Source organism: Aotus nancymaae, unplaced genomic scaffold, assembly GCF_030222135.1.
Source record: "Aotus nancymaae isolate 86718 unplaced genomic scaffold, 86718_ANA_hifiasm-v0.15.2.pri h1tg000008l, whole genome shotgun sequence".
Taxonomy (NCBI): Eukaryota; Metazoa; Chordata; class Mammalia; order Primates; family Aotidae; genus Aotus; species Aotus nancymaae.
This window is the reverse complement of record NW_026988419.1, coordinates 9,202,914-9,228,153: the sequence shown is the minus strand read 5'-3', so window position 1 is coordinate 9,228,153 and position 25,240 is coordinate 9,202,914. Positions and strand designations below refer to the sequence as shown.

Here is a 25,240-nt window from a genome sequence, read left to right as displayed (position 1 = left end):
ACCATGGTCAAAGACTGCACAGGCAAAGTGTGGAGCAGGAGGCAGGGACCATAGTTACCAGTGTTGGATCTGGGGAGGCACTAGAGCAGGTGTTTCCCATAGTGGATCTGTGGCTCATCACTTGGTGTGTGTCTCATTCTATTCACCTGCGTGGGTGTGAGTAAACAGGCAGCTTAGGAAAATTCCACAGCTGGTGTGGAGTGTGGAGTGCTTCTTTCTTGTCCAAAGAGTTCAAGATGGTCCATTAAAATGGTTTCGCATTTCTTGGGTCTCTCCTCAATTTTAATCACAGCTCTTTTTTCTCAGACAGGACTACACATAAAATCTTGCTTTAGAGAGTGGACCAAGTGAAAAGTCTCCCCTTGAAATATACCTGTGTGTAAACAAGAGCTATTTTCTCCAAAAACATTCTTCAAATTGTTAAGGTCTTTTATATTTTTGTTTTGTTTTTCCTTTCAATTTCTCTTTGCTTTCTTCTGAATTTTTAAATGTACCTATTCATGACTGTGTTAGTACATTGCCTTATCTGTATTTTCATTTTAAATATGAATTTTAGTTCTTTCGATAACTCTTCATTCAGTAAAAAGTAAATGGCTTCCGAGTCCTCAGATATCTCAACAGAATAGTGGGAGAGAGGTAGACACCACAGTATACTATAGGCTAAAAAGACAGACCCGAAGCGGGAGGGAAGATGGAAACGGGCTTTGGTGCCTTCTGCCCTGAGCTGCCTCCTGGCACCTGTGTCCAGTCCTCCCAGGCTCTCCATTTACAGGAGGAAGTCCCAGCCTGGCCACCCTTGGAATATCAGGGGGCCCTGGTCTCATCTTGCAGAGGAGAGGAAGACCACTCAGCACATCTCTAGGCTCTGGAAACTTGCCAAGAAAGAGAAAAAGAAAGAAGCCCTGGGGAAGTCTTTGGTGAAGATTCAGGGCAGTTTGACTCAATGGAGGAGAGACTAGTGAGTCCCCTCTCTGAGCTAGTCCAGAGTAGGGATGTCGACTGCCACATCCCGGAGCCTACGGCAGCTACTCTGCAGATCAGACCTGTGAACTTTGAAGGAGACCTGTCTCCAGCACTCATAAATGGGAATTGTGGGGAGAAGGCAGTGTTGCGGAGTAGAAGAATCAAGTTGAGGTTTCTTGACTGTGAAGAAAGATTTTCTATGTGGTCAGCTTGGCATCCTCTTTCCAAGGGGAAGTGAGGGAGAAAGGGGGTCACTCCTAGGGTGAAAGATCTGTAGAGTCAGCTCTCTTCCTGTAAAAAGCCCTCCCTCAGGTCAAGCTTTACCAAGTATGTTCCTCTTGCCCTGGGCCTGCTGAGTCTGGTCCATCCTAGCATCTTCTTGACCCCCAGGGGAAGTGGCTGCTTGCTTATGGCTGAGGCCTGGAGGGGCCTCTCTGATTTTAAGATAATTTATATTCATCCTTTATATTAATAGAAAATAAATTATAGCAGGCTTTGGTAAACTATGGTCCATGGGCCAAATCTGCCCCACTGCCAGGTTTTTTTTTTTAATAAAAGTTTTACTGGAACACAGTCACACTCAATCCTTTACATATTGTGTGTGGTGAATTGTCTATTACTGTTTTTGCACTGCAGCCACGGAGTTGGGTAGTTGTGGCAGAGACTGTATGGCTCATGAAGTTGAAAATATTTCGTATTTGGCTCTTTACATAAAATGTGTGCAGACTGTTAATTTAGAGGATAACTTATACCCTACCAAACTCTTTCTCAGTTTGGTTGAATAAACGAAGGGCCAAATATTCTAAATCACCTGTTAAAATATATTACAATAAAAACTTTATTTTATTTTGCCAGTTGTGATAGCAATGAGAATTTTACTCTACAATTGGTTTGGAGATGGGTTAGGAACTTCCACATTTCAAAACAAACCACCTGAATGTTTTGTCTCTTCCTTACATAATTTACAAATCCACTGCCCCCCACACCCCCATTTTCTTTTTCACCTTGGACACTTTTCCTCTGTCCCCATGTTAGACCATTAGCTCGGATACCACCGGCAGCAAATTTTGCACAGAGGAGCTCTATGGAAAACATTCACTCACTCCAAAAGCACAGGCTATTTAAGCCAAGTAGAGTAGATATGAAGGAGTTTCCCTTTTTAGAGACTCAATTATCCATCTTTATCTGATGTTTAGAGAGAAATACCACAGATGTTTCTTTAAACATAGTTTGCTAAAAAACCAAGTCTCTCTCTAATATTAGGTGATTTCCAAGTGGTTTTCAAAAGCTCATTGCAACAAAGCAGTGGTTAGTCAGGCAAATGGGCTGGAAGATACGGCTATCTGATCCGGAAAATAAAAATCAGAATGAATCTGCCTTTGCTACCATCTTGGTATTGTGCATCATAAAAAGAGTACATAGGTATGCTCAGATAAGTGGAGCTGTGATCCAGGTGGGTGGCAAAAAGAAAAATGACAAAAGCTGCATTAATTAGAATCCTATCTACTTCACTGAGAGAACAGCTGAGAAATGTACAAGCTTTTTGGCATAATTGCTGAAAAAACATTACTTTCCCAGGATGTGGGGTAAGGGAGGCTACCTTTTTATGTAGAACATTTTTATATGTCCACACACTGATTCCCAGAGGTTCTTCTTGATTCTTGGAAACCAACTTTGAACAACCCATGGAGTTACAATATTTTAATTGTTAAATTCCAATGTCGACTAATTCACGGTATTTGATAACTAATATAGACTTCAATACAAAAAGAAGTCGCAGTCATTTGAAGCCCCAGTTGAGCAAATAGCTATTGTTTGCTGGAAATAAAAGAGATTTATGATGTCAGCACTGGAAGTGGGCTGTGCTGAGCGGCTGAAAACTCAAAGTCCAGTTCATTGGTATTGCACCAAATGACTATGTTCGGTTTTACATTTTCAAAAATTACTTTATTTTCCTTTCTTTTTCTAGCTCCTAGTTCAAATGATTCATCCAATAAGTGTTCCAAAATGATTTTTAAAAAAATTTTATGTGTCAAATAAGTGCCATTAAAACTTTAAATTAGAAATAAGGAGGGTAACTATGGGGTCTTCTCCCTTTTTAAGAGACTTGCTTATTCATCATTTTTTTGCAGTTTAGGGAAGAATATTTCAGATGTTTCTTTCAATATATTTTATTTACAAACTGGACTACATATAATTATTTCTAAGTTTCCTAGTAAACTGCTAGCATAGCAATAAACTTTATTCTCATAAGTCTTAAAATGTGGTAGAAAACTACAGTAATTTCCACCCCCGCCTTTTAAACTCTTCTCTTTTAACATTTATGATTCTTGTCTCTTTCTGGAAGCAAGAAGAAAGTAAAAACCAGAGGCAAAACCTTGAAGGAAAAAATAAATTCAGGATAAGAACACATATAATGTATAATTTGAAATAGTTTTTAACATATTAATTTGAAATAGTTTTTAACATATTAAAAAATAAATTAGGCTGGATTAAAACACGCCAGTGACAGGTTGGGCTCATTTTCCACTTCTGTAGGCTCTTAACTGTATATTATTAGTATTTATTTATACATTCTCACACCCATCCATGTGTTCTGGTGACTACCATTAAGAAACAAGTTGAGTGACTTCATAAAGGTTACAGTAGTCAAGAGTTAGACAAAAGAAGGAGGCACAGAAAACTATTATCTTTCTAATTGCGCACATTATCTTTAAATGATATACTGTAATTACGTATCTTAGTTTTTTCTTTGACTCTGCATTTTTTTCTCTCAGTTCAATATAAATGGTTGTAACTCAATGACATATAACTAATTTCCATACATATCCAGTTTAGTAAGTAATGACTCAATACTTTACTTGATATTTTTCCTTTCATGCAATCAGTGTGATCTTTTCATCATGTAAAAAAGAGCCTGGATCGAGCTCGGTGGCTTACACTTGTCATCCCAGCACTTTGGGAAGCCAATCACTTGAGCTCAGGAGTTTAAGACCAGCCTGGGTTACGTGGCAAAACTCTGTCTCTACAAAAAATACAAAAATTAGCCAGGTTTGGTGGTGTGTCCCTGTGGTCCTAGCTACTAGGGAAGCTGAGGTGGGAGGAGCACCTGAGCCCAGGGAGGTCAAGTATGCAGTGAGCCATGATCATGCCACTGAACTCCAGCTTGGATGACAGCGTGAGAGCCTGTCAAAAGAAAAGAAAAGAAAAAAAAAAAAAAGAAAGAGAGAGCCTGGAGATAATAAACAAAAATGCTAAATTCCTGAAGGTTTTCCCAAAGTGGCTATTTGGTATCACTATCAGAGCTAAAACCATTATACCATCACTTTCCAGGGCAGAAATACCCAAGAGAATAATATTGCTGTAGTGCAGCTTCCCCTTCAAAAATTTCATTTTTCTCTTTAAATATATTTAGAAGTACTATAATTTGATTACATTTAAATGGATACTTTCTGCTAACCTTAGCCTTTTTATTCAGTAAGACTTCAAATTGGAAAAAAAAATTAAAAAACATTTCAAGGAGGAAAGATGTATAAATGGAAGTTTTCATCTAACAGCGCTAGTTTTGGCTTTTCATCATACACGAAGATGCGAACCGATGAACGTTTAGACTGTCTTGCATCCACCCACACGGGGCCCTGAATAGAATTGTGACCTCATATAACTGTACCTTGAGAAATCTGGCGACGCTGTGGTTTGCCCTTCTTGTTTCTTCAAGTGCATCCTTGTATTTCCAAATCACATGGTCAGATAGGACCATGACAAGATTGTCCAATTCATTTTGGTAAGATTCAGGAAATCTCTGAGGCCGGGGAAGCTAAGAAAAGAACAGATTATTTCTTTATAATGTGGCAAGTAAAATATTAAGCTGAGGAGGTATAAACTGAAAGATTTACTTTATTTTATAGATCATCAAATAAAAAGAGTCCTTTTGAAAATCTGAAAGTAAAAATAAAATAGAAGTCTTTTAATTTCTAGGTCATGATTGCCATCAATTTAATTTAATGCTTCCTTCAATTTTAGTCAATAAAATTTTCATTTTATAATAAAAGTCAATCATAACAAATATTAATTGCAAACTATTGAAACAATGTAGCAATGTACAAAGTAAACCATGAACCTTTTCTGTGACTTCTTAAATCTTACTTCTCCTCCTTTCTCTCTCAGGGAATAACTACTATTAATGGTTTAATGAACAATACTCCAGATTTTTTTGACATGTAGTTCTCTATTTCATTTAAAAATCAATTATTTTGGACTGGCATGGTGGCTCAAGCCTGTAATCCCAGCACTTTGGGAGGCCGAGATGGGTGGATCACCTGAGGTCAGGAGTTCAAGACAAGCCTGGCCAACATGGTGAAAACCCATCTCTATGAAAATACAAAAATTAGCTGAGGTATGATGCCGGTGTGCCTGTAATCCCAGCTACTTGGGAGGCTAAGGTGGGAAAATTGCTTGAACCTAGGAGGTAGAGTTTGCAGTGAGCTGAGATCGCGCCATTGCACTCCAGCCTGGGTGACAAAGTGAGACTCTGTCTCAAAACAAAACAAAACAAAAAACCCACATCAATTAATTTGATTTTTTTAAACTAGGAATTCCCCCAATAAACAACTCTAAGAAATTAATAAATGAATAACTGAATGAGTACAGATATTGGTTTGAAATGTCCTCTGATGTGTGGTGAGTCCCAGCTAGCCTTAACTCCCTAGTCCCAGTATATGCTGCAGTTAAGAGGCACGAGTGGGACCTCACAAGTCAAGATAAAGATGGGCTTGGCTGTGAGATGATGTTGCATCCACTGAATAAAGCTTTATACATCCCAAAAGACCATTTCAGGTCCGGAAATCCATTCCTCCTGTTTGGACTCCTGCACATGAGAGGAACATTTGAGACAGCTGAGTTCTTCCATCTCAGCCTCTGCTTTCCTCTTCCTCTTCCTCATCCTCCCCCTCCCCCTCCTCCTCCTCCTTCTCCTTCTTCTTCTTCACAGACTCTGTGTTACCCAGGCTGGAGTGCAATGGTGTGATCTTAGCTCACTGCAACCTCCGCCTCCTAGGTGCAAGTGATTCTCCCACCTCAGCCTCCCAAGTAGCTGGGACTACAGGCATCCACCTGTGGTCCACGTCCAGTTAAGTTTTGTATTTTTAGTAGCAATGGGTTTCGCCATGTTGGCCAGGATGATCTTGAACTCCTGACCTCAAGTTATCCACTTTCCTCGGCCTCCCAAAGTGCTAAGATTAAAAGTGTGAGCTTACTTCTTGATAAGATTCATTCATCTTTACAAGTTGGCTTTAAAAATTAGACCCAGACACATTTTCACTATAGATAGAAATATGGAATTTAGAGTCACACTAAACCATGTATTTATAAATTGTGAGCACCCAGCCTTCCATGCTGCAAGAATAAAAATCACAAAGACTGAAGTTATAGGAGTTGTATGAAACAGAGATTTAATGGAATTTAATGGGATGTTTGAGCTGGGTTAGACTGACTTCTATTTTTTTATTTTATTTTTTTTGAGTCAGAGTTTCGCTCTGTTGCCTAGGCTGGAGTGCAGTGGCATGATCTTGGCTCACTGCAACCTCCGCCTCCCAGGTTCAAGCAATTCTCTGCCTCAGCCTCCCGAGTAGCTGGAATTACAAGCACGTGCCACCACGCCCAGAAAATTTTTGTATTTTTAGTAGAGACGGGGTTTCACCATCTTGGCTAGGCTGGTCTTGAACTCCTGACCTTGTGATCCACCCACCTTGGCCTCCCAAAATGCTGAGATTATAGGCGTGAGCCACCTTGCCTGGCTAGGCTGGATTCTATTTTTAAGCCACTTTACCAGGACACCACTGCCTGGATATTTTGAAAACCTCATGGTTACTCTATATATTTAAAGTTTATTGTTGAAATCAAATAAATTAACAACTAATAAGCTTAACTAATTTGATGACACAGCATTTTTAAAATTCTCTTCCATACAACTTGGGTAATTAAGGTAAACAACCTACAAAAAGCAGCAGTCACCTTTTAAAGAATCAAAGCACACTTTCAGTTTCCCCCTCTCATTTTGTTAGTCCTCTCAAATTCATTAAGCACATCATGCCTATATTTTTCCCACATGCATATGCACGAATGCCTTGGGCTTTAAAACTCCATTTCTTCCCTCCTCTTTACCCCTTCTTCTCAAAGTCTCCTTGTGGCCTGCTCTCACTCTGAACCCAAAGATGTCTGTCTAATAAATAGATGAGTACTTGTAAAACTGTTTTCCAGAAGTATATCCTAAAGACTCGAGGTGGAAGAATTCCTGTAGAGACTGTGAATTTTTTGTCTCAGGAAAAGTGATGAGGGGAGTGAGATGGTCGCACACTTCCCAAGCTGCAGAGCTGGACCACCACGAATCTGAGCTATAGCATGGCAAGGTCAAGGAATAGGCCTGGAATGCATGGGCAGAACTGTAGGCATTTGGGAGTTTCGTTAGAAACAAGGAGGATGATGGGAAACAACAGGTTTAATGAGCTACTAGAGAATAGTGTTGAGAAGACATTCAGTGATTCCCCGGAAATTGTTTTTGTTTTTTGTTTTGCTTTGTTTTTCTAAGACAGAGTCTTGCTGTGTCGCACCCTGCCAGGAGTGCAGTGGCACGATCTCAGCTCACTGCAACTCCACCTTCCGTGTTCAGGCAGTTCTTGTGCCTCAGTCTCCTGAGTAGCTGAGATTACAGGTGCACACCACCAGGTCCAGCTAACTTTTGTATTTTTAGTAGAGACGAGGTTTCGTCATTTTGGCCCAGGCTAGTCTGGAACTCCTGACCTCAGGTGATCCGCATACCTTGGTCTCCCAAAGTGCTGGGATTATAGGCATAAGCCACTGCACCCGGCCATTCCCAGGAAATTGGAACTCGCATTGGCCAAGAGGCAATGCGAGTTCCAATCTGCCTAACCACATTCCACCTCTCAGAGGACTAAACCAGATATCTCCCCTGACTTCCTCAAATCTCCCACACTTACTCCTTGGATGTCAGAAATTCCTTTAATAGTGGAGAAAGCCATTCACTTGACAACTTAAAAAGAAAATACAAATAGCTTGGGAAAAGTTTATTGTGAATGCTTTGGTGTCAAATGGTATTATCAGGGTTAGGCACAATGGTTCATGCCTGTAATCCCAGTATTTTGGGAAGCCAAGAGCCCAAGAGTTTGAGATCAGCCTGGGAAACATGGTGAAACCCCATTTTACTAATATATATATATATATATGTAAATTAGCTGGGCTTGGTAGCTGCACCTGTAGTCCCAGCTACTAGGGATGGTGAGGTGGGAGAATCACCTAAGTCTGGGAAGTCAAGGCTGCAGTGAGCTACAATTGTACCACTGCACTCCAGCCTGGGCAATGGGAGTGAGACCCTGTCTCAAGGGAAAAAAATGTGGGCCAGGCGTGGTGGCTCATGCCTGTAATCTCAGCACTTTGGGAGGCAGAAGTGGGTGGATCACCTGAGATCAGGAGTTCGAGACCAGTCTGGCCAACATGGTGAAACCCCATCTTTACTAAAAATACAAAAATTAACTGGGTGTGGTGGTGCATGCCCGTAGTCCCAGCTACTTGGGAGGCTGAGGCAGGAGAATCGCTTGAACCCGGGAAGTGGAGGTTGGAGTGAGCCGAGATCACATCATTGCACTCCAGTCTGGGTGACAAGAGTGAAACTCTGTCTCAAAAAAAAAAAAAAAAATGATATCAGGTCTTTTCCCACTGTGATGATTAGAGATGGTTAGAAAGCGGAAGGTGCAGGGCTCCTGAAGGAAAACTAGGCTGTGAGGGTTATTACTGAAAGGGGTCATGAAAAGCAAAGTCGGTCAGGGAAGATAAACTGCTGGACACAATCATACTAGTTATGATCAGTTCATTTATTCTTAGGCTGCTCACAGGTGTGTTTTGTGACCTATCTGTACAAGCAGATGCATATTGATAGGAACTAGAAGATAATTTTAGTCCAATCCATTTTTTTTACAAAAGAGAAAACAGGCTCTGAGATGTTGTCATTTTTATCAGCTAACAAGTTAGTGACAGAGCAGGAATTGCAACAGTGAGGTTTCCTGACCCCAATACAGCTTAATGACAGGGAGATATGAACTATTTTTATGTTTGCGTTAGATTTTCTCCCCTCCCAGGTCGGAGGCTCTCATCTCCAGAAGTGGAGAGCAGATAGAGCAGAAAAGCAAACATAGGACTTACGAGTTAAGAGTTATGGAACTCTACAGATGATTAGAGGTCCAGCAAGGCATTTCTGTCATACTAAGATCAAGGCCATGGTTAGAAAGACCCAGGGCCTGGGAGCATGGCTGAGGACCTCTGGATGGATGACTCTAAGGAAGTGGCTCTGCACACACTTCCCTGAAGTCTCAGTGCTAGGAGAAGTTTAATTCCTCCTTATTAAGTGTCAACACCTCTTCCCATGCAAGATGATATTGCAAAGGTCTCTCCCTGCTAGAAATTAGGCAAACCCTTCAGGAGTTGTCCCGCCTCTCCTTTGGGTGATCAGGGCAATACCTGTGGGTTAAATCCTAGCTTAACCCAGCTGGAGACTTGCTTTCCTAATAAAGCAGGAAAGAGAATACACCCAAAGGGGTTATAAAAATTAGCTAGCATGTACCACCAGGCAGCAGGGTGGAACCTCTACAAGTGGACATTGAGGATGTGGGCCAGAATGTAAGGGTAGGTAACTTAGAATGCATTGACATGGGGGTGCTTTTTCAGAACACGGGATTAAATAGGAACTCACGGGATGAGTAACTCACTGCTAGGGTGGCTCTGAGAATCCTGGAGATGGCCTACTTTAAACAAAGTGGAAATGTCTGAGTTGTCCTGGCAGAGGATAGAGGAAAAAATAAAGAGGTGGAGGGAGGTGGCTATGTGGGCATGGATGTTAATTGAAACCAGAAGATCCATCAGTGTATCAAGCTCCCCAGACAGGCCCAGAAGACAGCATGCCCCATGGCCACCAAGAAGGTGCTCGGGACCAACATTGTTAAGAAGGTCAGGGATGTTTCCCATCTGCTGGCAGGAGCGGCAGTCACAGCGTTGGCTCATGAGCAGCCATGGGGATCAGGGATCACCAAAACAACAGAGGCCGTGCGCTGTGCTTAATCTCCAGGAGCCAGGGGGCTGTGAGTATCATGACAAATAGCAAGACTGTTAGGGAAGCCAAGAGGGACCGACTCTCAGGGAGTTGTAGAGCTGGTTAATGATACCTGGGACTCCTAGGGACAAAACAGACAGCAACCAGCAATGGTAGTACATCATATTAACAAAGAAGGCAAGAATGGGCAAGTGGAAGATGAAGATGTTCATTCCAATGAACGGTCATGTTTCCTTTCTCTGTTCCTGGACCTGGGTCAGAATTCAGATCTGGTACACATTGACTGAAGAGGTGACGGTGTCCTTTCGGGGTCCCTAAAGGAAAGCCCCCTGTAACAATGCAGTAGGTACATACTGTAGTGAGTCTATCAATTCTTCTCCAAAGGGCCCTGTAGCCATTTACTCAGGCTACTGTACACTGAGGAGAAGGGAATGTAGTTCAAGGACTGTTGGACGCAGGATCTGAGTTGACACTGATATCCAGAAATGAAAAGCATCACCATGTCTGCCGTAAGAGAGTGGGGACTTACAGGGATTAAAAATGGAGTCCTGACTAAAGTTCTGTTAACAGTAGTTCCACTGGGTTCAGAGATACCCACAATAGTCGTGTAACTGGTCCCAAATGTATAATTTGTATTAATAAAATTGGCATCATTTGAGGTAACCTTGCATGGGGCGCTTGGTCTGTGGCGGTATCCTAGTGGGGGAGGCCAGGTGGGAGCTTCTGACACTGCTTCTCTCCCACCAAAAGAGTAAATCAAAACATCACTATACACCACCAACCCCACCTCATGCAGCATTGTTCTGATTTACCCTCCAGGTGGGGCAGGGGCAATGCCAGAGGTCTTCCCTTGGCCTTACCCACAATGGGACCTGAGAAAAATGTGTGGAGCTCAGGTGATCTACTTGGATGCTTTTTGGTCTTCCTTACTCCGTTGTAACTGTGAATGGTCACATGTACCAACTCTGGTGTCAGTAGAGTATGAGGACCAAAGACTGAGACCACTCTAGAATGAGAGTTTGGGTCACATCACCAGGTGAGTCACTAAAACCTTCAGAGCTGCTAGCTAGAGTGAGAGGAATCTAGATGGAGAATTGAGGCAGGAGATGATGAGTAATATGTAGGCTCCTGAAATGCCACGGCAGGGGCTGTAGTTAATCCCACCAGCATCCCTCTTCTAAGCTTCCTTTCAGGAAGAGAGGTCCATGGAACTATGGGGAAGCAGATTCATGAATATGTCCAATATGTCATGCAAACCGTGGACTGTGGCAGCCAGGAATGCACATCACTCAAATGTTCCTTCGAGACAGAATCTAGTGGGAGGAATATCAAGAGCTGCTGCATCTTGGGATCTACTCCAGCATTCATGCCAAGGCTACTCTCTCCCCAGGCTGCTCCCAGTCAATTGACTGAGCTTGTGGAGGTCCTGGAGTCAGATGGCCTCCCCAGTGCAGGGTTCCTCTAATGACTACTCTTTGCTCTCAGACTTCCCATCAACCCAGCTAAAACCTTATCACTGTGAGACTCTTCCTAGCCAATCCTCCTTCCTTCCCCCTTTTCATTCACAGGTATCAGACTTTCCCATTTCTTTTTCCTATTCCTTTTGTCCTTTAGAGTTATTTCCCTCCAATACATCTTTTGCACTTCCAATATTGTCTTGGCATCTGCTTCTGAAGGGCCTGTGCTGATGTACACAATCATTTCTTCTACTTACAAAGTGATTATCATAAATTGCTAAGGTTTACAAAGCAAATAAAGATGGAAATAATAACAGCATAATCATTAGTGTAATTGATGGATAATATTGTAAAAAATATTATAATATTATATTCCTTATGTTCTTACCTGGATTTTATTTGTGTCAATCAAGTGCTGTGCCATCGATTTTAGGATAATTGCAAAGAAGAACCAGGAATGCTGTTAGGAAAAAAAAGGCAACATATTTATTATCCTATGGTAAAATAATGATAATGTTTTTCTTTTCAATATGTAGCACTACAACATTGTTGTGTTAAAATGTATTCTTTGAAACTAAATGAATTAGAGCCGTAATATATTCTCTATTATAGAGGGATGGTTTTTATTCCAAAGTAGAATAAAAACCATCCCACTATAATAGAGAATATATTACGGCTCTAATTCATTCCAAAGTAGAATAAAAACCATCCCACTATAATAGAGAATATATTTTATTCCGCTATAAAGTGGGATAAAAAGTTCTAGTGGTAAAAATAAATGCCAGACATTTCAGTTTCTCAATCCTCTCAAAAAACATTTAAACTAAAACAAGTTACCAGTTTACTTGGCATGACTGACTAAGCTGTTGTTTTGTGAAATATTTATTCATGGGATGTTCTAATTATTTCATTTAGTTAAACAAAACTAAACAAACTTTTTTTCCTTTTTTTTGAGACAGTCTCACTCTGTTGCTAGGCTGAAGTGCAGTGGTGCAATCATGGTTCACTGCAGCTTTGAACTCTCGGGCTCAGGTGATTCTTCCACCTCAGTCTCCTGCACAGCTGGGACTACAGGTATGCACACCATGCCTGCTAATTTTTTGTTTTTGTTTTTGTAGAGACAGGGTTTTACCATGTTGCCTAGGCTGGTCTTGAACTCCTGGCTTGGGTGATCCTCCTGACTCAGCTTCCCAAAGTGCTGGGATTATAGTTGTGAGCCACCACACCTGACCTAAATAAACTTTACTTTACCAGGCTCACCCCCAAAATTTCAAAGGTTAGAAGTAAGGGTAAAAATGGAAGGTCATATGTCTAAATATCTAGAAGCTGGAAGTCAAGCTGAAAAACTGTTAAACAAAATATGTTTGATCCTCCTACCCTGACAAATAAAATTTCATAACACCTTGGAAAGGTGCACCAGAGTGTGAGGTCCTGGGGGGCGCAGGGCCTGGCCTACCCCTTCTCTTCTTGCCCAAGGCTCTGTCCTGTCCCTTGAGGGGCCTGGTGCGCATGTGTTAAATACTTTAAAAAACAAAGAAACTTATGTCACCTAAATAACTCATATCTCAAAATTGTCTGCTCATGCCAGATTTTGTCATGAAATAAATGCAGGCCCAGTGATAAGAGCAGTACACACCTGTTCCTACTTAGGGCTTTGCAGAGGTAGGACCTTGTTCACCTGAGCTCTTTTTGTAACTGTCCAGTCTGCACATCTGAGTGCTGTCCACAACCTGGCCCTTCTCCTTGCCACAAATAGCTCCTTCCTGGGGTCTAGCATTGTACTCAGGTACCAAGACCTGTCCTCTGGAGGATGGACTTGGGAAAGAAATTGAAGCAGGCCTGGGAATCTGCCTATAGGACCTCGAGCAAGGGGTCTTGGGGTTTCTTTGAGGTCTAGAAGGGGAGGTAGGTGCTCTGAGTGGGCTTATTCTCTTAGCTCCTCTCAAACCTTTGCCTATCAGGATTGGTGCAGTAGAAGAACAAAGTATATCCCAGGATGGGCGCCCTTCTTTCCTGGGCCTAAGGATGACATTTATCCCCAGCTACAAAAAGTTATGTCATCTATGTACAGTTTCAGGAACGCACCCCTTGCATTCTCTCTGCTTCCCACCCTTCCACCGCAGATAACAGTTTTAAATTTTGTGCTAATCATTGCCTTGCTTTACTTCACAATTTTTCCATGAATACTTATACATTGGAGGGATATTTATCTGGCCATTGAACTTCATATAAACAGAACCGTCCTCACGTATTCTTCTAAGATTGCATTTTTCATTCAACAAATTCTGTTCTGTGGTTCGTTTATGTTGGAAGCGTGTAGCTGGGGGATAACATATGGTCACCACATGACATACGTAATCACCATGTACTTATCTGCTCTACTGTCAATGGGCATTTGGATTATGTCCTGTTTTAAGCTCATACACACAATGATGCTATAAACTTCTGAAAATATAGGGACTGATGTTCTACAAAGGCAGCTCTGGCTTAGCGAAGTGGTCACTTCTTAGTAAGAAGAAATGGAATGGCTACCAATCCTATTCTAGCACTCCAGTAGCATCATAATGGCTACTAGAAGTGAAACATGTTCTTAGGAATATGAATAAATCCCGGGCATGCTGCTGCAATCCTCTTTCCCCAGTCTTGTCTGAACTGTTTTTAGCCATCATGTCAAGTGTTCCAACATCTGTCTCTTAATTAGACAGACTCCTACCGCTCTCTAACCCTTAGCACTCTGGTCTGCCTCCCCTATTTTCATTGAATCCACCAGCACTAATGAAATTGAGCTTTTGCCTGTGTCACGTTTGATGACAGATTCCTCGACTCCTCTCCTGCCCTCTCCGCACATTCCCTTATGTATCCACACACTGTGCTGCCTCCCATCTTTTGGAACCCACCTGCCACACCCCCCAGAGCACATGGTCCATCATCAGCACAATCTCCTGAAGATGCAATTCTTCTGCAAGCCTTCCCTTCACCCCATATTTTAACTGAGCGTGACTCTCCCCAGAGGATCCTGCTTCCCTGACAGCCCCTCATGTGGCTGCAATTTCCATTTTTACCCCACTGTAGTCCATTCTCAACACAGCAGTCAGAGGGATCCTTTTAAGCCAAGGTCGGCTTGGTTTAAAACATCACTCCTCTGCTCAAAACCCTCCAGCGATGCAACTCCCAGTTCTGCCCTGAGTGGGAACATCAGGCCGAGCTACCCGCCAAGCCTCCAGTGGCTTCTATGAATTTATCCTCCTTTTTTTTCTGCTCACTTGGCTCCAGCCACAGTGGCTTCCCTGTCTCCTGCAGACACACCGACCGTGCTGCTGCCTGATGACTTCACGCAGGTCTTTCCCTCTGAGCATCCCCATGACCAGCGCCCTCTTCACCTTCACATTTTTTTTTTGTTCAAGAATTACCTTCTCCATTAGATACATCCTGACCACTCTATTTAAAACTTCAAATCTCATCTACACCTTCAGCACTCACAATGCCCAATTCTTACGTGTTCTACAATTTTTCCAATGCATCTCTCTCTCTCTCTCTCTCTCTCTCTCTCTATCTATCTGGTCTTGTTGCCCAGGCTGGCGTGCAATGGCACAAGCTTGGCTCACTGCAACCTCTGCCTCCTGGGTTCAAGTGATTCTCCTGCCTCTGCTTCCTGAGTGGCTGGGATTACAGGCACCTGCCACTATGCCCGACCAATTTTATTTTTTGTATTTTTAGTAGAGACGGAGTTTCACCATATTGGCCAAGTTGGTCTTGAACTGATCTCAGGAGATCCACCCGCCTCAGCCTCCCAAAGTGCTGGGATTACAGGCATGAGCCACCGTAGCCAGCCTATGGTTTTAATTATATTTGTAGTCTATTGTTTTTATCCCCTAGTAGAATGTAAACTCCCCTAGGGCAGGGATCTTTGTTTTGTTCTCTGATGTATCCCAATTGCTTAGGACTGTGCCCGTCACATGAGAGGCAACCAGAATATATTTGTTGAATAAATGGAATGAATATACTCATAAGCTAATTCAAAAAACAGATTGCTTGGCCTAGGATAATATGATATTAGTGAACTTACGTTGAGGCCTATGGATCCTAGCTTTTTTTCCTCGCTATTTACTAATCAATTGTTCATCTGTCAAGCCACAGCATACAATTAAATCTAACTTGGGACTAAATCCATGACTCCAAAATAATTGAGAGTTATCTTTTTATAAGCTTGTCGCCATCTCTTCTTTATGTTCCTACTAATGCATGCATTTCAAATTTTCAGAGCCAAACAATGGCTTTTGCCCAGTTTCCTCTCTGTTGTAAGCCTATTTACCAATACGACATCATTAATCCTTTCCACTGTTGCACATTTTTTTCTTTTTCTGTGACTAAAAACCCAACAAACTATTGTGCTACACTTGGCACTTTTTAGATCATTTTAAATAGTTATCCATTTGCCTTTAGGCCAAAGCACTTAACTTGGGTCCATTCTAGCCTTGCCTTGCCTTTCTCTCTCCTTCCTTCCTTCCTTCCTTCCTTCCTTCCCTCCCTCCTCTCTCTTCTTCCTTCCTTCCTCTTTCTTTCTTTCTTTCTTCCTTTCTTTCTCTGTCAACACCCCAGGTTCAAGCGATTCTCCTGTCTCAGCCTCCTGAGTAGCTGGATTACAGGCACGTGCTACTGTGCCCGACTAATTTTTGTATCTTTACTAGAGATGGGCTTTCACCATGTTGGCTAGGCTGGTCTTGAACTCCTGACCTCAAATGATCTGCCCACTTCGGCCTCTAAAAGTGCTGGGATTATAGGAGTGAGCCACTGGGTCCGGCCCATTCTACTTTTTTCCTATGTTATCTTGATATAGATCTCTCTTGCTTAGTATCTTTATATGCTAAGTTTCAATATAAACCTTATGCCAGAAACTGCAAAGAAACAGTCTATGAAAATCAATGACTTATTATTTTCCAGGGTGAGCATGATCCATGCCTAGTACTCACAGTTAAAGGGCCATCTTTCAATTCTTACCTTTAGGACATGCTTTACTGTTGTTGAGTCATTTGATTTCAAAAGACCAGTCACATTTTTAGCCAGTTCCTCATGTATAGTCCTCTCCTTGCATTCCCTGGTCTTGAACACAAACTGAAGAAAATCCAGAAAGTGAATAAAGTTAAATACTTTAAAACGAAGCTTCAAAAGTTATATCATGTGAATAACTCATATCTCAAAATTATCTGCTCATGCCAGATCTTGCCACAAAATAAATGCAGGCCCAATGATAAGAGCAGTACACACCTGTTCCTATTTAGGGCTTTGCACAGGTAGGGCCTTGCTCACCCAAGCTCTCCTCAAAACTCTTTGTAGAAATCAAGAGAAGGAGCCAGAGAGCCATTTAGCAAGTTCAAGGAAACATGGAGGGCTTTGACCCACCTACTTAGGACACATTCCCCTTCTCCTTCCTCCACTGGTAACAGGTGGCATGGTAGCAATTCTTCATCCTGAAAGGGTAGAGCACCCACTCAAAAAGCCAAGTGAGGAAGCCAGTGCCTTCCAGAGGCCAGTAGGAGAGCTCCCCACAAACCCAGGGTCTATCATCCCATGCTTAGACACATCTATCAAGGTGTTCATGAACCTTGGCCATCAGTAAGATAACAAATGTTGCTTACTTTTTAAATTTTTCCCCAAAAGATTGGTTTTGGCATGCACCACTGAGTGCACGTAATGGCCAGTTTTCAGTTATTTCTTCATCTCTTTTAAGAATATCAATATCAACTTCAAATATAAAACGCTTATTACTGAATTATAATGTTTCACTTATGAATTGGGTTTGCCTCATGGAAGGACATTTCTTCGTAATGTTCACAATTCAGATTTCACTATAATTCAGAGTGAAGGCAGGAAAAAGAATGAATGGCTTAACACAGAGGCACATTAGCTTTTGCATCTATAACTGTTTCTTTAAACTTTGTAGCACATTGGCACCCAACTTGTCTTGGTGGGATTTGACTTCTCCAAGCTCATCTCAAAGGAGAAAGATGAAGTTAATGGATGCATGAAACTAGATAAAATCAAGAGTAATATATTTTTTCCCTCTCATGGATTATACCTCAGATGAGAGTAATGTCATCACCAATGAGCTCATGCCATGCACAGTTATTTAGCCTGAAGGGCATTTAAACTAGCACTGAAATATTCTTATTTTAAAATTCCAACTATAACCCATCAGTGCTACAAATCACTGTTAACCATGGCATTTAATTAGACTGATTTTAGACACGCATCTTTGAAAAAGACATGGTGTATGTGTGCATTTTGAATATTGTAGATGAAGTGAGTTAACAGCATTTAGCACCACTGAACTTGAAATGGTGTTTTGATGACTTCTGAATAAATATAAAATGCATTGAATATCACATCTTTCAAGGACATTCAAGCACACACTGTAACAAGAGTCCAATCACAGAATGATAGAGCTGAATGTTCCTTTGGTCATTTCATCTCATGTCACAAAGGAGAAAACTGAGGTTCAGAGAGGCTCACCGCTCAAGTTAACTATTTAACCTTGACTAGAATCTAGTGTCTTACTTGCCAGCTTAGTGTTATTTCCAGAGTAAAGTGCGAGTTGATTATATTTATTAGGAGGTATTTGTTTTAGCTATGTTAAAATGTATTACAAAATTGTTATCAGCTCCAAATTCCAGATAGGTATATTTTTGGATTTGAACCACTTAAAGTAAGCTAAATATTATGTTATTAAGTGAGACGGTCTTGTTGGGATATTTCAGATATCCTGGTTAAAAATAAAGGCCAACCAGGATGCATTCCTAATGGATCTCTCCAAGAGCCTCATCAGTAGAGTCTGAGATTTGAGGTACTCACAAAGAACTAGCCTTGGTAATCACAAAAATAGTCAAAATACCAGAGGTTCTTAATGTAATTTTCTTTTTTTTTTTTTTTTTTTTTTTGAGTTGGAGTCTTGCTCTGTTGCCTAGGCTGGAGTGCAGTGGCACAATCTTGGCTCACTGCAACCTCTGCCTCCCGGGATCAAGTGATTCTTTTGCCTCAGCCTCCTGAGTAGCCGGGACTACAGGCACACGCCACCACATCTGGCTAATTTTTGTATTTTTAGTAGAGACGAGTTTCACCATATTGTCCAGGCTGGTCTCAAATTCCTGACCTTGTGATCCGCCCATCTCGGCCTCCCAAAGTGGTGGGATTATAGGCATGAGCCACCATGCCTGGCGAGGAAAATAATATGTGTTGAAATGGAGATGCCTGTGTGTAAGATGGATCAAGAACTTTTTTTCTTCTTCTCAGTCCTTTTAAGGATTGAAATGAAACATTGGGAGAGTGAAAGTTCTCCAGGTGATTCTGTTGAATGATAAATTCAACGATACTCTGTAAGCTATGATCCTATCTTAGCAAACTAAAAAGGCATTTGTAGGTGGAACTGGCTTTGTGCAGTTGAGATGTGGCTCTTACTGGCTAAAATTATATCATAGAGAAATTATTGTGAAATAACTATTTTTGACATATTGCCTGTGTTTAAAAAGGGCACATACTCATGCTTTGGTATTTGGGAAGACAAACAACATTTCTGGCAGATAGAAAACATATGGATATAAAAACTGCAATGAAAAAAGTTTCCTTACAGACGATATCTCAGAGGAATTTGCTCCAGAGTGCAATTTCTGGTTACTTCCTTTTATGGGAGCATGGATTTTTGTTTTTTTAAATACAAGTTTCTGACACAAAAGAACTGAATTCTTCTCTAGTTATTTTTCTAGACATCTTGAATATATGAGTGTTTGTCTGTGCATACATATTAAGAGAATATAGTTTTTTGATGAAAAATCTGTCTCCAAAAGATTTGATCTATGCATAGGAAAAAAACAGAGATTGAGGTCCTCTATGTATTATACAGTAATTTAAGATACTCTTCTGTATTTCTAGATGGGTTCTTTCTTTTCATTCAAGAGGATGACATTTAGGTGGGAACTATGAAAGTGCAAACATCATCACAAGTTCACTGGCATTAATCCACAGGCCAACTGGAAATGAGAATAGAACGTCTCTGAGTGAACACTTGACATAGGATTCTGGGAGAAGCAGTGCACACTGATGGAATGGGCAAGTGGTTCATGCCAGAAGATAAAGGACTTAACATACCAGAAGCAGGTACAAATATACAGTAACTGGGAAAATGAAATAATGCCTGAGAAAACAATAGAAAGAGCTAAGAAAACATTGCAGAGGAAACACAGAGCATTCAACAAACCAATAGGAAAGTCTTCCTTAAATTAACGGGAATATCATTTACTTGTCATGTTGACTTTAGTTTTCTCCTCTATCCTTTTCTCTCCTCTCTCTCCCCATTTAAATATTTATTTGCACATGTACACATTATTTATACATTTAAAAATTCATCTAGCCCATTAATGCGAAGAGATGGAATTCTAAGTAGCTAAGGGCCTGATATTAGTGTGGTGGGCACCATTCAGTTAAAGGGAGAAAACTTCCCACTTACTGCAGACAGGAAATGAGACAAGCCACACAGCACAAGGGGATATGAGCAATTTCCAGGAGGCAACTTCATACCTTAATATATGACTGGACAGAATGCTCCAGCTGCTCCTCATGGCATTTGGCCACAATGTCGGTCAGAACCCTGGAAAAGAAAAGCTGATCAGTGGCCTTTCTGGAGAAGGCAGAAAAATCCCACTTTAGTTTGTCATTAGAATGCTTCATAAATTGGGTATTTAATAGTTACTGGGTGAATGAATGAACGAATCTCTAACTGTTTCCTTGCCCTCCTCACCCCCATACCCAATACTGGGCATTTAACAGCGATAGCACTGATTAGCCATTTCCTACTTTGAAACTTTGAAACACAAAGATATAAGTAGTGTCTTATGGTTATAACATCACAGTGGAGACTTTTTGCCCAAGTTGAATGTGCTAATTATGGTCTGTGCATTTTTTGACACTATCTTTTTGCAAAAGGGATTATTTTTAGTACCTAATTTAAACTTAAGACTTTTAATCTCAAATTAATAATCATACTTCGTTTGAAAAGGGCTTGCCTTTCAACGCATAGGCACTATATATGGTTTTGGAAGAAGTAATTAGGCTAAGATGCAGTTGTTTTGTTTTGCTTTGTTTTTCCCTTAGCTGGGTTGGAGTTTCTAGCAGCAATGATGGTAGAGGTCGATTTTTTTTTTTCCACATTAATACTACCAGCTGCTCCATGGTTATAGTGCTTAGGAATATCTCAGAATTTCAACAGATCTATCAGCTGCAATATTTAGGAGTCTTGCCAACACGGACACATTCGCATGCTGAAAAGAGTATGAGTTGAAGGCACAGTTGGGATCCTCTAATGTGGCTCCAGAACTGGATGGTTGTGACGCCATTAGAGATATTTAAATTTTCTAGGCTTTCAGGCTCTGCTTTAAAAACTAGGCTAAGAACCCTCATTTAGAGAAAGGTCAATAATATGTCTTTAATTAGAAAGATACTGGAAACACTTCAATGCCAAAGTAATATTTTTTTTTCCAGAAGGCTATAACTAAGTTTTTATAAAAAATGAACAGCACAAATAGATGATTTAATAATTAATTCAAATCACTATAAATAAGAAATTGTGATCTGTGAAGGCATTGGCCAGATTAGAGATGTTGGAAGAATTTGGTATTGCCAAATTTAAACTGAGAACAGTTAAAAAAATTTAATATTTTAAAAAAACGTTCTTGAGGGAATGCAAAATGATACAGCCACTCTGGAGAATGAGCACTTTCTTAAATATCAACATGCGACCACTCTAGTCTCCCAGCAATTACACTCTGGGCATTTACTTCAGAGAAATGAAGACTTACATTCACACAAAACCTGTACATGAATGTTCATAGCATGTTTATTCATAATAGCCCTAAACTGGAGACACTCCAGATGTCCTTCAACAAGTGAATAATTAAACACACATGGTGCATCCACATTGTGGAATATTACTCTGCAACGAAAAGGAGTTAACTACTGATAGATGCAATGATCTGGAAGAAACTCCAGAGAATTATGTTTTGTGAAAAAGCCAATTTCAAAAAGTTACATACTGTATGATTCCACACCTGTATGGAAGATGTCGCCAGTGGGGAAAACTGGGTAAAGGGCACATGGGAAACTCCGAATTATGTTTTATAATTGCATATAAATTCACCATGATCTCAAAATAAAAAGGTTAATTAAAAAATCAAAGAAAACGCGGTCTAACACTTTACTGCTAATGATAAGAGATTAGAAGGTAAGGAGTCAAGAGCGGGAAATGCTTGTACTTGAGATGTGTTCAAATAAATGTAAACACACAATGGTAGATGGCTGTTTAGTTATAATCAAGAGTTTGTGTAGCTACAGTTTATAAAGTCTCTTCATTTAAGGTTGTGTTACGGATACCTGGTGACAGTTGTGGTTATTTCATCTTCATCATTCTGTACCAGAACTTTGAAGAGTTGATTGAAAATTATAGGCAGAAAACTCATGATTGCATGAATCTTTTCCACATTCAATAAGTTCTGTAGCAAATTGGCAGAAAAAAAATGGTAACGGTTAAATTTAAACATGTCCTGGATTCAAGTCCTGAAACTATAAAGCTTTGAGAAGAAAGCATAAGGAGAAAAGCTTCATGACATTAGACTGGGCAATGATGTTTTGGATATGACCCTCAAAGCTCAAGCCACAAAGTGAAAACAGACAAATGGCATTATATCAAACTAAAAGGTTTCAGCAAAGCCAAGGAAACACTCAATGGAGTGAAGAGACAACTAGAGAATGGAGGAAAACATTTATAAACCATATATCCTAGAAAGGGTTATATGGTTTATATAGAGTTTCTAGGGTTATATAAGGAACTCAATATATAAAATATATATAAATATATAAGGAACTCAAACAACTCAAAAGTAAGAAAACAAATAATCCAATGAAAAAACGGGCAAGGGACCCAAATAGACATTTCTCAAGAGAAGATAGATGTACAAATGGCCAAGAGATATATGAAAAATGTTCACATCATTAATCATTGGAGAAATGCAAATTAAAACTACAGTGTGATATCACCTCATATCTGTTAAAATGGCTGTTATCAAAAAGGTGAAAGAAATACTTATTGGAGAGGATGTGAAGGAGAAGGAACACTTGTACATTGCTGGCAGGAATGTAAATCAGAAGAGCCACTATGGAAAATGGTATGAAGGGTCCTCAAAAAATTAAAAATAGCACTACCATATAATCTAGCAATCCCACTACTGGATGTATATCCAAAGGAAATGAGATCAGTGTGTTGACGATGTCTATGTTCCCATGTTTATTGTAGCACTATTCACAAACGCCAAGATATAGAAACAACACAAGTGTCCATTAACAGATGAAATGGGTAAAGAAAATGTGGTACATAAACATGATGGAAAACTATCCAGTCTTAAAAAGGATGGAAATTAGATCACTTGCAACGACATGGAGGAATGTGGAGTATATTATGCTGAATGAAATGAGCCAGGCACAGAAAGACAAATACCGCATGATCTCATTTATATGTGGGATCTAAAAAAGTTGAATTCATAGAAGTAGAGAGTGGAATGGTGATTACCAGGGGCTAGGGAGGGGAGTGCTGGGGAGATGTTGGTCAAAGGATGGAGAATTTCAGCTAGGAGGAATAAGTTCAAGAGATCTATTGAACAACATGGTGACTATAGGTAATAAAAATGTGTTATATTCTTTTTTTGAGAATAACTAAAACAATATTTTATTTAAAAAATTTTTAATTTTTATTATACTTTAAGTTCTGGGGTACATATGCAGAATATGCAGGTTTCTTAAAAAATGTGTTATATTCTTAAGAATTTCTAAGAGAGTGGATATTAAGTGTTACAACCATAAAAATTATAAGTATGTGATGTAATAAATACAATAATTAATTCAATGAAGCTCTTACATACTGTATATATTTACAAACATCATACTGTATACAAAAAAGGTAAACAATTTTTCTTTGTTAATTAAAAAATGAATAACTACATTAGGAAAAAAAGTATGTTCTGCTGGTATTTCTTTCAGAACTTGAATATGAGCACTGTAGCCCACCTTTATCTGGCTTTGGCTTTATTCTTTATTGCATTTAGTATGGGATGTAGTCATGATGGTAATGTTGCAAAGACTCTTGATTTAATAACATTTAAAATAAATCGATTCTGATTTTCAATTATTTTTGTTTTGAAAAAAACTGATTTTTGGCTGTCTTTCTAGTCAAGAAACAGAAACTATTCAGAAATTATGAAATAAAATCATTTACTCTCTGAATTGATAAGGTATTTAAAAATCTTGAGTAATAATCACCTCCCAGTTTACCAATCAGTGGAAAATAAAGGTCTCATTTGCCCGTTTTTACCCTGGAGGTCACTGAAACTACTTGCATGTCGTATTACCTTACAAGAGCGGACGAAATTCGAGGTAGGTGACTGAGACATATCTTTCTCTCTTTTTTGGCACTCTTGGAAAAATGCATTCACATGTGGATCCTACAACAGCAAAACAAGTGTTTATTTCTGATGACACGTAAACTGTGTTACAAACACAAACCGTTGCGATGTGAGGTAAGCATTTCTGTAGGATTGATGCCTTGAAGTGCAAATGCTTTATTAAGGAATCAGAGGAACAAAGCTTTGATGTGGACATTTCTGGCCTAGTGAGGGCTCTGCCTGAACTACAAAGCCCACTCTCTCTCATTTCATTCTAAGATGTTTTGTTGTCCTGTTCAACCACATGACAATGGCTGGAGAATTACTTCCTGTAGTTGTGCTTTTTGTTTTTAGAAAAATTTTCTTCATTTATCTTCCCACTCCTGCTTCTTCGATAGACTCCTACCGATTTCTTCTACACCATCCTGACACACATGACAATGCATACTCTTTAATATCCACAGGCGTATTTTCAGGCTTAGAATGCCTGAATTAGCCTCATATTAGAAAATCTACAACTCACATCTTCAGATAAAACGGACTCTAACACTTGAAGTTTATTTCCTGAAGAAGGTGGTACCTGGAAAATTCTCTAAGTTCTGCCCTGAGGGCGGGAGCTACAGAGTTAAGCAGTAAGATAAAGAATTTGTATGAAGACACACTCTGAATGTTTCTCTGGCTTTCTACAATTCCGGAAAGGCATCTGGAGCTGGGTTTTCCCTCATTTCCCTCAGCTTACTGTGTGTGCATGCTATTTTGTTTTCTAAATGTAGCTCTTTTTTGACTAGAGGCAACTGTTCTCCTTTTAAGTATCACTTCACTGATTCGCCTGTTTGGTCATTATTTACGGAAAGCTGACTGCATGCCAGGCTCTTAGCAGGCACTGAGAGAGGACGGAGCAGAGGGCAAGGCAGGCGGCCCGACCCCTTCCTCTGTGTATCTTCCATCATGGAGGGGAGGCCAGCACCACACCATGACTTCCACACACACCTGTGTAATCACATTTGATTAGCGCTTCAGACACAAAGCAGGTGCCATCTGGATGAGTGACAGGATGGCCCAGCTTTGCCTGTTGGGTCAGGAAACAGGGAAGGCTTCTTTGAGGAAGTGACAATTGAGTTAAGAGCTGAAGGATGGGTAGGAACCCATCAGGCCAACAAGGGGAAGGGAGGGAGAGTGGGAGAGCTTCCCTTCCCCACTGAACAGGGGCTAAGTGTCAAAGGGAT

At 40.3% G+C, this 25,240-nt stretch overlaps 1 protein-coding gene across 11 annotated transcripts in view; it reads right to left on the bottom strand.

Annotated features, from left to right (window-relative positions):
* Positions 1–25,240, bottom strand: part of DOCK10 (dedicator of cytokinesis 10) — a 216,096-nt gene that overhangs the window by 52,338 nt on the left and 138,518 nt on the right. For all 11 annotated transcript variants that reach the window (XM_064372937.1, XM_064372939.1, XM_064372936.1 and 8 more), the window contains exons 23-28: positions 23,982–24,074; positions 21,955–22,073; positions 20,107–20,176; positions 16,537–16,650; positions 11,927–11,998; positions 4,634–4,780 (exon numbers count right to left, since the gene is read on the bottom strand). In XM_064372937.1, coding sequence (XP_064229007.1) covers positions 4,634–4,780; positions 11,927–11,998; positions 16,537–16,650; positions 20,107–20,176; positions 21,955–22,073; positions 23,982–24,074 — 615 coding nt within the window. The remainder of the gene's footprint in view (positions 1–4,633; positions 4,781–11,926; positions 11,999–16,536; positions 16,651–20,106; positions 20,177–21,954; positions 22,074–23,981; positions 24,075–25,240) is intronic.